The sequence below is a fragment of the Schistocerca gregaria genome, chromosome 4 (genome assembly GCF_023897955.1).
Source record: "Schistocerca gregaria isolate iqSchGreg1 chromosome 4, iqSchGreg1.2, whole genome shotgun sequence".
Classification (NCBI taxonomy): Eukaryota; Metazoa; Arthropoda; class Insecta; order Orthoptera; family Acrididae; genus Schistocerca; species Schistocerca gregaria.
This window is the reverse complement of record NC_064923.1, coordinates 742,757,210-742,771,882: the sequence shown is the minus strand read 5'-3', so window position 1 is coordinate 742,771,882 and position 14,673 is coordinate 742,757,210. Positions and strand designations below refer to the sequence as shown.

The following is a 14,673-nucleotide window of genomic DNA, read 5'->3' as shown; positions in this document are numbered from 1 at the left end:
AGTACAGCCTTTTGGTTGATTACCCTCCAATCCCCTGCTAAAACCTTATGGTTCTGTGCTCTTATTTTCTTGAATAGAGTCTTTGAAGGAGCTTCCTTAAGAAGTGTCACTTGCCAAAGTGGAGTGGTATATTTGCAGTAGTGAAACGTTCAGCTACTTTTTTGACCAGCAGCTTTGCCTCCTCACATGGAAGTATCTTGAGCACCACTTTCTTAAGCCAGTCCACTATTCCAGGCCCTCCCAGACAAAGATTAAAGCATCTTTACCCGAATAGACTGTTGTAAATTTGGGGCCTGGACTTATATCCCCCACACCCCTCCCCCTCCAAAATTGTCTCATTGAGAGCCAACTGAACTAGCACCTCCTGGTGTGAGATGATGTTGATCAGTGGACATCTTTACTGGATAATCACTGTTCTAAAAACTAAGACTAAAATACTTTAGGCCTGTCATCCTATTTCTTGCCTTGAAAAAAAAAAATCAGTTATTGACAAATCTGTCCAATTAATTAATATTTCTTGCCTTGGATTTTTCTGGATCAGATTCTCCTGAGAAGTGGAAATGTTAGACTCCTGTTTCCCTTCTTGTCCCCAGCCAGGGGTTTGATTTTGAGCTGATCCAACTTCTCAGTGATGATTTACACTTCTGGGACTGCTCTATCACCAAATACAGTTGTGGAAATAGCTTCCATCAGTTCCAACCTCAACACTTGGGTGTTTGATGCCTCATCGAGTCCCTCAGTTTTTGTTTTGTTTTCTGTGTTTCCCATTTTGGTTCCATGAGAAATGGGAAATTATCAGCTCAACACCCTGGAGCCCAAAATAGTGAAAGATTAATTACTCAGGGAAGTTTCCTGGTACCTTGAGGCTTCATTCATCATACATTTTTACATGTGCCAATGCACCCATTGGTAAGGAGTGCATCACACCTTGGGTTGGGTACCTGGGGAAGGACTATGGAGATAGATGTGGGAGAGATGGGGCATCATGGAAAACGCTTCATCTGGTTCATCTGCTGAGGCCTGTCCAGCATTGCTGACCCACACAGCAGCAGGACTGCAGCCAGCATAGCCTTCAGCTTCGTGCAAATACACAAGTTTTTCCACCCACATGATCAGTGCTACAACAAGACAGTGTCACCTGGAGCACTTAGAAGTTTGGCACACAGTTATTTGTATATTGGTCAATTCAAATGTGACTCACTGATATTATGGTCTTAGGATATAACATTTTATTCAAGTTGTGAAATACATAGTTTTATGTTTGAATACTTAAAGCAAGTTGCTAGTCATAGGTCTTATGAAGATCTGACTGAACATCTGTGCAGCTTCATTCAGACTGTACTTCATTATAGATAAATGCATCATCTGCAAATAGTTTTAAATTGGTATTAATAGTGCCCACAAGGTCATTAATACATAACATGAACAACAAGGGACCCAACACACTTCCCCGGGGCATAACCAAGTTATTTCTACATCTGTTTATGATCCTCTGCCCTAGATAACTTTCTGTGTCCTCACTTTAAAAAAAATAGTAAGTATAGCTGTGATACCGAGTCATGCCATCAATTGCCATCATCCACAATGTCCAGTATGTCATGTGGGAAAAGTATGAATTGGGGTTTGTATGATCAGTGTTTCAAAATCTATGCTGACTGGCATGCAGGAGACCATTCTCCTTAAGACACCACATTATCTTTGAGCTCACAATGTGTTACAAATAGCTCAGCTCAAATTGGGTACAGAACCTGACAGGGATCCCATCAGGCCCTGGGACATTGTTCAGTTTTAATGATTTCAGCAGTTTCTCAACACCACTAACACTAATATTAATTTCATTTATTTTTTCAGTGGTAAGAAATTAAATTGTGGCAATACTCCAGGTTTCCCTTTATATAGGAATGTTTGGAAACAGTGTTAAACATCTCTGCTTTTGCTTTTCTGCTCCCAATTTCATTTCCTGTCTCATCCATGAGAGACTGGACATCAACTTTGGTCCCACTCATAACCTTTACATATGATCAGAATTTAACCAGGCTTTGTGGAAGATCTTATTACAATATTCTGCTACAGTAGCCACTGAAGGCTTCACACATTGTTCTCTCAGTAACCAAACATATTTCATTCAGTTTCTCTCTATCTATAGCCCTATGCTTTGTTGTACACATATTCTGCAATAGACTATGTTTCTTTAGAAGTTTCTTTACAGTGACTGTATGCCATAGAGTGTTCCTCCCATCATGAATTGTTCATCTGGCTCATATTTATCTGTTCATGGTTAATTATTCTTTTAAACTTGAGCCATAATTCTGCCACATGCTACCATCCTAAGCTAAAAGTTTAAAGTTATTCATTGAGATGTGACATTACTGCTTCTTTATCTAATTTGCTGAACATATTGCAACAACAGAATCTCCTAGCTACATTAATATACAAAATAAAGGAAATGCTACCACTCGCCTATACCTGACAAGTGGCACATAGACACACAACAGAAAACAATATTTGCACTAGCTTTTGAGCTCTTGCTCTTCTTTAATAAAGTTCACACATTCATACACACAGACTGCCAAACACACATGCCTATGACTCCGATGAGACTGAGAGTCAGTATCACCACGTCCATTGGTGTGTGTGTGTGTGTGTGTGTGTGTGTGTGTGTGTGTGTGTGTGTGTGTGTGTGTGTGTGTGTGGTTACGTGGCATTTTTCGAAGTGCCATACATTAGTTAGCTATAGGTTAGTGGTTGCCTTTCCTTTATTTTATGTATTGCTGAACTTATGTATACATATTGTTACCCTTTGTACTTCCTTGGTAGTCATTTTTGATAAAACTGCCTCATAGGCACTGATACCAGCTTTGATGTGCACATCCCAAAAAGTTCAGCCATATTTGTTCCATTTTGATCTAATAGATTTCCATTATGAGTGATGTTTTGAACTATATGTTCTAGGTAGTTTTCAGAGAAATAATTTAATTATGGTTCACAGGGTGTCCTGTTATGCCCACCACTAAGAAATCTGTATTTTCCCTACTGATTGTTGGATTGTTGAAGTCTCCTCCAGTAATTAGAGAGTGTTGGGGAATTTATATAGAAGCAAACTGAGGTTTTCTCTTAAGTTTTCAGTCACAACAGAAGGTAAGTCTGGTACTTGATAGAAGGATCCAGGTATAATGTTATGCTGATCCTTGTTCTTGTGATGCCCACACAGTATTGCATCTTCATGGATTTGAGTTTCTTGTCTACTATCACAAATACATTACTTCCATTTCCCATTAGCCTTTCCTTTCAGTTTAAACTTAAAATTTCCATAAAAATCTCACTGCTCTACTTCATGTTTTAACCAGCTTTCTGTAACTAGAATTATGTGAGCTTCACTACTTTTAAGAAACACCTCAAACTCTGGCACTTTGTTGCAAATGATTTGGCAGTTAATACTCTCACCTGTGGGGGACATTTCCTTACATAATATATTGATATTTATTGGTTTTCTACAGCTATTGTCATCTGGACTGGAGTGATGGAGAGCTTCCTAATTAAAATAAATAAATAAATAAATTTCTGTGCACTCCCCAAACAGTTATCTTCCTGGATAATAACCTCCAATATGTAGTCTGCACCTTATCCATTTAGAGGTTCCCTTGTTCTCAACCCTATGACACAACTGTAGGAAGTTATGGGTTTTAGTGTTGTATGTTTGCCGAATCTAATGATGGACACTATACCACAAGCAATAAGCACTGTTTTACTACCCGTAAGCACACACATACAGTTATATACATTCTTGATTATCTGTGCACGTGTGTACACTTTCATATGCTGCCACAGACTGCTGCAAAGAGCTTGCCAAAAATATAGATATTACAAGCGACTTGGTCGATAGTAGCCACATTAGCCCCTCCCTCTAGAGTGTGGAGCATGAAACATAAATATTGGGACATACATTTAAAGGAAACAGCCAGGGGTGAGAGAGAGCATGTTTAAACCAAAACCATACCTTACTTTACGTTACATTAGTAAATGAAGTCTTCAAGCCAGTGAGTGGGGCGGATGGTCCTACCTGACCTGATGAATCCTCGTACATCAGTTGAGGGATTCGGAGAGGGGACAGAGGGTTGTGAGGAGCTGGGGTAGCAGACCTGAATGCCTGTTGTAGTACATAGTACTTTTGCCATTGATGGCTCAGTACCAACAGGCAAGGGGACAGACTGGAGAAGATGAATGTGGGTTAGGTTGTCATTGGGGGAACTGGCTCATTCGTAGAAGATACACACATTATCCACCTGCATAACAAAAAACACTTTAGAGCTGCAAATAAAATCTGTTTTGACATTCACTACAACTTCTGTATATGGGTTGACAGAATCTCCACAGGAGTCGGCGGCAGTGACATCATACGTTCCGAGGCTGGCCCCTGATACGTCACTGAATCCTAACAGGGGAGAGACGGGGGGCTACCTGTAGGATGGGGAGTCATCACACACATCACTCAGCATGGGAATGTCACACACACCTGTAGCACTGTCACAGGATGGAGTGGGTAACATCACACATGTGTGAATGGGCATCACTCATCCGAGGACTGTCGGTGGATGCCTCGTGCAAGGTGGGTGTAGCAGGGATTGGGGCTGACTGGGTGGGGTATTGAGCAGTTGTCCCAGAGACCACACATGTTTGAGGTTGCAGACAGATACCGTTTGAGGTGTGCCATTAATGAACAATTGGAATGTGTTGGTACGCCACAATATGACTTTGTGCGGGCCTGAGTAGTGAGATCTGAGTGCTGGTCGGATGGTGTCATAGCGCACCATGATGTAAGTGCATGACGCCAAGTCCTTATGCAGAAATACGGGAGGGAGGGAGTGTGGTCAAGGAGGAGGCACGCAAATGTTAGCGATTAGCTCCTTGACATGCCTGATGAATGTCGAGTTGCAGATTTGACCCGGAGGAAATGAAGGCTCGACTAGCTCTGCTGGGAGTGTGAGGGGTTCTCCATACAGTACTTCTGCCATAGATGCACCAAGGTCCTCTTTGAACATGGCCCGAATGCCTAACATCACCCGTGGTAAGGCATCAGCCCACTCACCTCCGTGGCACATCAGGGAAGCTTTAAGCGTTCAGTGCCAGCATTCGACAAGCCTATTGCTCTGGGGGTGGTATGCTGTCGTTCTAAATTTTTTCACCCCACACAGTTCTCAAAGCTGTTGGAAGAGGGCATACTCAAACTGGTGGCCCTGGTCAGTGGTGATAGAAAGTGGGCAGCTGAGGCATAAGATCCACGTTAGTAAAAGGGCTTGGGCCACTGCATCAGCTGTGATAGTAGTGAGAGGAATTACCTCTACCCAGTGGGTAAACCTATCAATGGCAGACAGTATGTAACAGTAGGGGCCCGAGGGGGGTAAGGGCCCAATGATATCGATGTGTATGTGCTGGAATCTTCCTTTTGCCACATTGAACGTACCCAGGGGGGGGGGGGGGGGGGGGAGGGGGGCTGTGCATGACATCCTACTTTTGCTGCCAAACCACACATGCTCGCACCCAATTGAGACATCGTTTTATCACCCCAGGCCACATGAAATGTTCAGGTACCAGATGTGTGGTCGCAAGAATTCCAGGGTGTGCCAAGTCATGGATACTATTAAAAATGTCCTGGCAGAGAGGTGCAGGAATCATGGGACTTACGCGTCCTGTTGAAATGTCACACCAGATGGGCGATGAAAACGCAGGAAGTGTCCGTATCACTAGTTTGAGTCCTGTTTTAACATTGGAGAACAATGCGGTGAGTTTAGTATTCTCTGTCTACAATTTAGGGAGTTCTCTGAGGTCCGTTTGTGAAGATGAAACTGACACGTGAGATAGAAAATGCGTGATGACATTGTCTGCCCCTCTGATGTAACATATGTCATTCATAGACTGACATATAAGATCCATATGCTGAAAACACCACAAGGATGAGTCCTTGCGTGAGTTATGGAAAATGTATACTGATGGCTCGTGGTTAGTAAATACCAAGAAATGGTGACCTTCGATATTGTCTTGGAAATATTTGATAGTGGCGTAAATAGCAAACAGTTCCCAGTCGAAGGTCGGCCATTTACGTTGGGAAGCACACAGTTTGTGGTAGAAAAATCTGAGCGGCTGTACATCAGAACCCATGGATTGCTGAAGTACCACCACCACTGCTGTATCACTTGTGTCTGTAGTAAAGCAAGATGGGAGCATCAGAAATGGGGTTAGCAACTGTAATGGCCGTCTGTAAGGCTAACTTTAGGTTATCAAATGTGTGACCCATATCTGGAGTCCATATGACCGCCTGAGACCCTGAAGTGTTTTTTCCTGTGAGAGCATCCATCAGTGGGGCTTGTATGTTAGCGGCATAGGGGATGTGTTTGTGGTAGTAATTTATCATTCCAAGGAAGCAATGGAGGCCCTGAAAATCTTTGGGCAAAGGCACTGTACTATTGGTCTCAACCCATTCCAGTAGGGGCAGATGCCATCGGCAGAAACCCTGTGGCCCAGAAAAGTGACACTAGTGCAGTGGAGTTGTGACTTAGCATCATTCACTGCAACACTGTTTGCTTTTAATAATTGGAACACTGTTCATGAAGTTCATGTTCCTGGAGGGAGGAAGAAGAAATTAACAAGTAGGCATACACAAAGTTCAGCTTTCCAGCCAATGAGTTGATAAACTGATGGCATGCCTGTGCAGTATTTTTAAGGCCAAACATCTTAAACAAATACTCGAACAACCCAAAGGGGGTGATGATATCAGTTCTTTCATCGTCCTCCAGTGCCATTGGCAGTTGGTTGTACACCTTGTGACAGTCGATTACACTGAAAATTTGTGCCCCATGCAGCTGGGAAGCAAAGTCTTGAATATTAGGGACAGGATAATTATTTAGAATTGTTCTGGCATTAAGCACCTAATAGTCACAGCAGAGGTGGAAAGTGTCATCTTTCTTGGGCACCAAATGAATGGGTAATGACTAACTACTAGAAGAAGGGCAAATAGTCTTCCTATCAAAAATTTCCTGAATAATAGCTTTGGCATGTTTAAGTTTTTCTGGATTTAAAAACCTAGCCATTGCACGTACCGGTGAGCCTTCTGTGGTATTGATTCTGTGGACAGTAATGTTGTTGATCACAAACACTGATGGGATGATGGACCCACATCCGAAACACTGTGACTGTAATGCACATGCTTGTGTGTCCCAGGGTGGTGGGTCAGCAGCAGTGGCAGTGATCCACTGGTAGTCCTTGTTGTTGAGGTCGGTGGGGTACTTGGTAGCATCGCAGGCACAGCTTCTGTCCGGCAGTAGAAACATCACGACGCGATGGCGGCAGGTGCAAGGAAGTTGTGCAGGGATTGGGGGCATGGCTGTGTGTGACAGCTGGGTGACCTGCTTATGAGCGTCAGTGAGCTTTGTTTGCACGACAGCAATACGTAAGTGGAGGGCCTCATTGTTGTCCTGAAGTTCATCATTGTGTGATCTAAGAGAGAGAACTGCAACAGCAGTTTCAGCCAGCTCACACAATAGAGTGGAGCTCTCAGATGAGAGGGATGAGATACTCAACCAGTGGTATGGTCTATCAAGTTAAAGGTTAGTGTATCTCATTGTAGGTTGGATGACAATGCGTGGGCTAAGTGAAAATCTACCCCGGGCACGGGTTCCTCCGCTTCCATGATAACAAAAGTCACTGTAAGGGGGTATTAATGTCCTGCAGTTTAAGGCTTACATTTGTTATTCCATGATATTGGATCAGGGTCTTATTGGCGGCTCAAAGTGGGGGGCAAGGCTGATGCTCAAATTTAATACCTGTGGACAAAGGTATTGCACTGACCTTGGCCCCCGTGTTGACTAGAAATGAAAGGCAAGACACAGCGTCTTTCACATACAAGCATCCATGCGTGTGAGGTGAAGAGTATTAAGTGATAGGCGTCTGTGGGGTGCAACATGCCCTGTAGCACCTGAGTTGGGTCACGTTATTATTTTAAGAACGTGCATGGACAATGACATTACTTAGCCGCATCGCCAAAGTGGGAATGGAAATAGCATCAACTGGAATGGCACATGGCATCGTCTGTTGTGCTGGCTGAGGTCAAAGTGGCAGTGGAAGGGGTCATGTTTGTAGGTTCCTCTGATGGTGGTGTCGCAGTAGTGCTGGTAGGAGAGGAGTTATTGCGGCAGCTGCCAGGAGGCATTGGGTTGGCCCACGTGCGTGGAGCGAGTCATGCACACTGTATACCCCATGATGGAAGTTTCCACGCAGGTCTGCCAACCTCTGAGGCCTGAGGGCCATCTGGGTGGGCTGAATGTTGTAAACCTGGTCTGCAATCTTCAGTTTGGCATCTAGTGGGGCTGAAGTTGCATGGAGAAGTTGAATTTGAACTTACTGAGGAAGTCTGAGCAACAAGATGGACCAAAGTGTAATGTCTGGCATGTGATGTGGTCTTTCATGGTGCAGAGATCATGCCAGAGCTGCCACGGGGATCTGGAACCCATGGACCCATAACTGATGAGGCAGAAAGCTTCCTCTGTCCATGTGGATAGTTGCTCAAGGATGGTGCATCAGGTGAACACAAATTTGTCAGTAGTGGGGGGTGAAGCCACAATATCACAAATCAGGTCCAGTTCATCATGGACGTGACATAGTAAGCAAAGGAAATTCAAATTGTCATCAGCGATGACATGTAGCTGCAGGATGTGGTCGACCAAGGCATACCATGTGCATGGGTGGTCCTTGTGAAGGGGTAGCTTTGGACCATGGATGGGGAAGTCTTGACATAACTGTTTATCAGAAACTGTCACTCCCTGTCCATAGTTCTGCAGCCTAATTGGATTGGGTGCAGTAGCGATGTACCAGTTCCGACGCTGTCAGTGGCATGCGACACTGTAGGCGCTGCTGGCTCAAATTTGGTCGTGAAATCAACGAATCTTGCCTTCAACAGAGTAACACCAGCAGGCGTAGAATGGACCAGTGTGGTAGAGTTGACCATAGTCGACTGATGTGTGGAGAACGATGGAGAGTAGATTCCAGGCCCCTCCATAACAGGTGCAGTAAAATTGTAAAAATCACCTAATGTTTGTGGAACACACTCGGTAGACGCAGCAGGAATGGCATGTGTCATCGGAAACATTCATAAAGCGGACACTGTGTCAGCTGTTGTTGAGCACTCAGAACATGTGGAAAGTTCATATTCGATGTAAAACGTTTTCCATTCAAAGTTTTGTGCACAAAAAATGTTCTGTTGGTAAGGAACACTGCCGCATGACTGCATGTATGGCAATGGAAAGTTATTGTTTGTACCTGATGTCGGCAAATGTGGTTAGTGGGAATGTAGAAGCACTGTCTTGTTGAGTACAGCTAGTCAGTATGTTCAGGAACTGCGTCAAACTATTGTGAACAGGAGGTGGATAATTGGAAAACCATGCTGAAGCATCCACTGGAAAACTTAGTTGGCATGTGTGTGATGTAGCAGGCAGCAAGGGATCCATTGTCATCTTGACTGTAGGAGAGTTCATTGTAGCACTCGGGAACAAAATTTGGGGTCACCAGTATTGGTTTTAGTGATGTAGGATTGCTGAATTCAATTATGCGTACTATACCAAATCTAATAAGCACTATTTTATTACTCAGAAGCACACATACACAGTTGTATATATTCTTGATTCTCTGTGCATGTGTGTACACTTTCACACATGGCCACAGACTGCCACAAAGAGCTTGCAAAAACAAAGATATTACACACAACTTGGTCGATAGTTGCCACAAACTCATAGAAACTTTGCAGTGTCTGGTTCAAGCCTACCACTCAACTAAGAACCACTAGCTCACAATCAGTTTAGGAACTATTCTGCAGATTGTGAACTTCACTGAAACATCATAAATTATATATTCTTCTTGCATTTGTTCTTTTGTTATGAAACCAATGTTAATAACCTTTCTGTTCTGTGCCTTATAATGCTCAATTTATTATGTCATACTGAATCCTTGTTTGATGGCATCAATATCAAATATCATTTTATGTGCATGAATAAATGAAATAAAATGGCATGTGAGTTTTAAACTAGATTCTATTTGAAGAAGACATTCTTCTTCAGTAATTATTCATTGAATGTTGTGTTTGTAACCTATTCTCTGCTTTTAAGTCTTCGTCCTTTTATGTTAATCCCTCTATTTGTTGTCTATTTTAATGTTATTGCTCCTCTTTATCATGAAATAGTTTTTCCTCTAATAATATTTTTTGAGTGCACTATGCTAACTCTTTTCAAATTATTTTTCAGACTTTGAATACAATTTCTGCTGAGAAGAATTCTACAATTGTTTTCCCACTGCCTATTGACTTTTTGACATATTTCATAAAAGCATCTGAAATGCAAAATGCTGCGAAACAATGAAGATCACACCATCTGAGATACAATATTTTTTCATTGCTTCAATGAAATATACTTTCCCATTTATGTACAACATGAATGTTGTAAGTGTCGATTTTTATAATCATAGAAAGGGCCAGAGTAAGTCTCTATACTTTCTGTAAACAGTGTTTGTTACCCCTGGTACTGCTGTCAAGAAACTAACATATAAACAATGCAATTTACATAGGCTGTGTTACATTTTCCCATATCAGTAATATAGGGTCAATTTGTATATGTTTTAATTCACTGGTTAGCTTCCTTTTCATTTCTAAGATTCTAAAAGAATAACCACTCTACAAATAACTGAAAACTTTATACAAATGCATGGAAGATATAATGCAAAACTGGAAGACTGACAACCATTTATAAATAGAATATTGGTACAAATAATAGCCTTTAGGAATATTTTCTGAATCATTGACAATTGGTGCAATCACTATAAACCCCAAGCATCAGCTCAGTTTTGTTTACAAGCCATTAAGATTTAATGATAACCTGATTATTACTGTAACATAGTAATAATATTTTTTACTTGTCCGTAGAATAATTCAGTTTTACATACATGAGAAAATGCTACAATTTATGTACAAAGTGACTGACAGGAAGGATCCAGGGAATCAATCAATTAAGGTCTAAGTACTGTGCACATTAATATTAGAACAAGAATTTGTTTTCTTAATGAAAGATAATGGAAGATATTATAAATTTGAAACTGTGATATTATATTGATTGAAACCAATACAAATTATGTTTCCCACAGGACATAACTTATTGACACTTTAATCACAAATATAAAATATTTTTTCTCCATTGCATATGCCCATCTGAATTCATTGTAATCATGTTACCAGTACTGTATTTTTTATTTCATAATCGATTTCTCACAAGACATTCTAATTTATGTTTACTCCCTTTAACACTGTTCACGATGCACTGAATAGTTTGATTTTGTTTGCTAAAATAATGAAACTATGATCACAATATAACATGTTGTATGTGAATCCATATCTCTGAAATATACAGTCCAGTTGCATTGTAATAAAATATGTCAAAATATCATCTATGTGGCTCAGTTTGCAACAAACTTATTTCTGCTGTGCTGCTATATTTGGATTTATTGAAAAATACTGTAGCTACAAACACATCCATGCCTGAAAGTATATTCAGATGAACATGGATCATGTGACAAAATGTAGAAAGTGATAGTATGAAAATAATCTTGATGGTTTTAGATAAATTTGTAGTTGTAAGAACCAGAGAATCTAATAAATTATATCTGTGTGTGTTCAGTTGTTAAAATTCTGGAATATCTCTATAATCTTACATAATTCTCCTACAACAAAACATGCATTTGGCCAAATGATAGTAGAACAGTGCTGGTGAATGTGTAACTGCTTATAATTGTTTAAAGCTGTGTGTTTTAATAATGAACTATGCACATATTATTACATTAGCATTATCTTACAGTTAGTTCCTAGCAACAGTGACCTTTTCCTGCTTTAAGTTCATATGATTCACCCAGTTTCTGATAGATTAATGTAAAAATGGTAAGTAAGGCAGTGCATTTTATAACACATAATTTTTTATTTTGAAGAACTGTCAATGTAAATAAAACATTTATAAACAGTAAAATGTGAAATGTATGTACCTACACTGCTTATATGAACAGTGTATGTGAAAAGAGGAACGAAATATATATGCCAATTTATTCTTGTTTTATACATATCATGGATAATGGAAACATTTTAGGGTTTCTATGTGTGATTACTATTAAAATATTTTCTTTTTCTATGGGCAGTACATGAAACAGTGCAATATGTCACATTCCAATTTTTTGTACAAGCACTAACAGAAACCACCTAAACCTGAAGCATTATCGACTATGAATAATAAATTCAGCATTGTAGGCCTACATAAGATTTTATTCATTACGTTCTTTAAATTATAAAAAGTAATGGTCTGGTTTGCAAATGACTTTTCAGGAAAATTAAACTAGAAATTAAATCTATAAAGCCACATACAATTGAGACATTATATATAGTCATTCTGTTACTTTATCTTGGCTATTTTATAAATAATCTTTATTTAATTTCATTATTTAATGTTACATTCTAATTCAATACCTTATGAGCAACTTAGAAACAGAACAGGTCATTAGTTGTTATACTCAGGTATTGCATTCGAAAACAGCAGAATTATCAAAATGTATATGACACTATCCACATTGAAAAAAACATGGTAAAAAATAAAAGGACCCCTGATACAGATTTTTATGTTGGCCCTTGCCAGATCGTAAAAGACACATGTACTGAACAAAGCTAAGAGAAGAAAAAATGAGTAAAAAGATATGCTCTCCAGTTCTGATACATGAGCTTTTTTTCCCAAGATGTCAAGAGAGGATAACTAAAATTAAAGAATTGTTACACACTATGTTGCTATGAGCTCTGAGATTTGTAAAAGAGAGAAATGTTTGCTTTTGCTCTGTTCTTTACTGATTACATTTAAGATAGTATGAACAGATTTTTGTATCCCATCTACAATCAGTTTACCACAAAGGGCAAACACATGGCAAACCAATTATATTTGCCTGCTTTAAACAAACATTGTTGCAGCATGTTTATAATCTCATTACATGTCTTCTAGAAAGAATGCTTTGACAATTCAGTACAATCACTTACTTTAAAATATATTTTCATGAATGTTGTCTAATATTATCTAAGTTAATCATATTATCTTCATGTACATTGTTTATCTTTTTCTTACACTGAAATGATGTACATTAACTATGTCTATGTGTAAATAAAGAACTTTTAACCACTCACATATGCTGAAATATTTAAATTTACTCATGAGAAATCAAGTGGCATAGAACCTGAATATAAAATGACAAACGTATTTAATTGTGTGAATATGAATGGACACCTTTTATTTCCTGTGTAGCTTTGCAAATCTTTCTTCCCTCCAAATGGTGGTAATAGCCTCAGAAAGATAAACCTATAGGTGGAAACAGTATAAGATGCAGACCAAGGTAACAGACTTGTGCTGGACAATAGAATTTCAACAGTAGTTGCATGGTATGCACAAACTGCATAAACTGCTTTTACTTACCATTACACATACAAATCTGTGATAGTTTGTTAAATTCATAAACATAAGGAAAAGAAACCTGAAGTAAATTGATAAAAACACAACATATATTAAGGTTTTTCTAATTGTAGGTGCAAGTATGTTTGACATTCACATTTCAAAAATGGCACCAACTCTCTCTATGGGCTGTAATTTCTTTTATTTTTTTAAAATTTTGCTCACAAGGCAATTAAAAATTAATTTACAAAAACTGAAAAGTATTTTACACATGATTTATATCTGCTCATTTTCTGCTAAAACCTGGATTAAACAGTGAAAGTGACTCTCATTTATTCAAATGATGTCTAAGTTCTGATAATATTTGAGTCATCTTACTTGAAGCAATCACATCGAATAATTATGACTGCCTGTTTCTAGACTTAAATTGTTCTTAAGATTTTGCTGCTTCACAATCTCAAGGTAGTATGTTTGATACAATAGATACTTCATGAGCCATTGTTTCAGATGAAAAATGAAACTGTGGAAATCATTGATCCACAAGTACAGTAAATACTGGTTGATATTGGAGCCACAAACTTTATTAATACTCACTGAGACATATATGACACAATCTCAAATGAAACATGCCACACCACCAGTTGGGAAGAGAAACAGACTAAAAACAATAGTTTCCAACTAATTGTGTTTTCACACAGCCCCCTGCCCACCCTCCCCCATTCTGCCCAGAGCAGAGCTCATGGAATGAGTGTATATTTGTGATATACAACTCTGCCAGCCTTAGAGTGGATTGTTGATAAAATCAGAGAGGCTGGTTGAGAGTCCTATGGAGTGCAGCCTGGTGATGGTACAGTCTCAGCAGAAGCTGCATCGTCCAATGTAGGCAGCAAGAGATGATAGTGGCCCAGCCTAAAACACTGTCTTAGAATAGGCAGGTCAGTTTGACATGTTTCAAGGACACCACAGTGAGCTTGCCATTACACCAACACAGGATAAGGACCCATGTAAGATAGCAATGGAGTTTTGACAGTCAGTACATAACATGAGAACACATACTTAGATCCTTGTGTACAAAGATATTAGGATGCTGCACATGGACAAAATTTTGAGATGCTGTTTTCGGCTTATTACAATAGGAATGGAGGGTCTCACAGTGGGTGGTGACATACAT

The 14,673-nt window shown here is 39.7% G+C and overlaps 1 protein-coding gene across 1 annotated transcript in view; it reads left to right on the top strand.

Moving 5' to 3' along the window:
- LOC126267898 (band 7 protein AGAP004871-like) overlaps window positions 1-13,239 on the top strand; it is a 395,199-nt gene extending 381,960 nt beyond the window's left edge. The window contains exon 9 of the mRNA XM_049973209.1: window positions 10,287-13,239. Within this exon, the coding sequence (XP_049829166.1) occupies window positions 10,287-10,400 (114 nt within the window). The 3' untranslated portion in view covers window positions 10,401-13,239. The remainder of the gene's footprint in view (window positions 1-10,286) is intronic.
- Window positions 13,240-14,673: the final 1,434 nt, after the last annotated feature.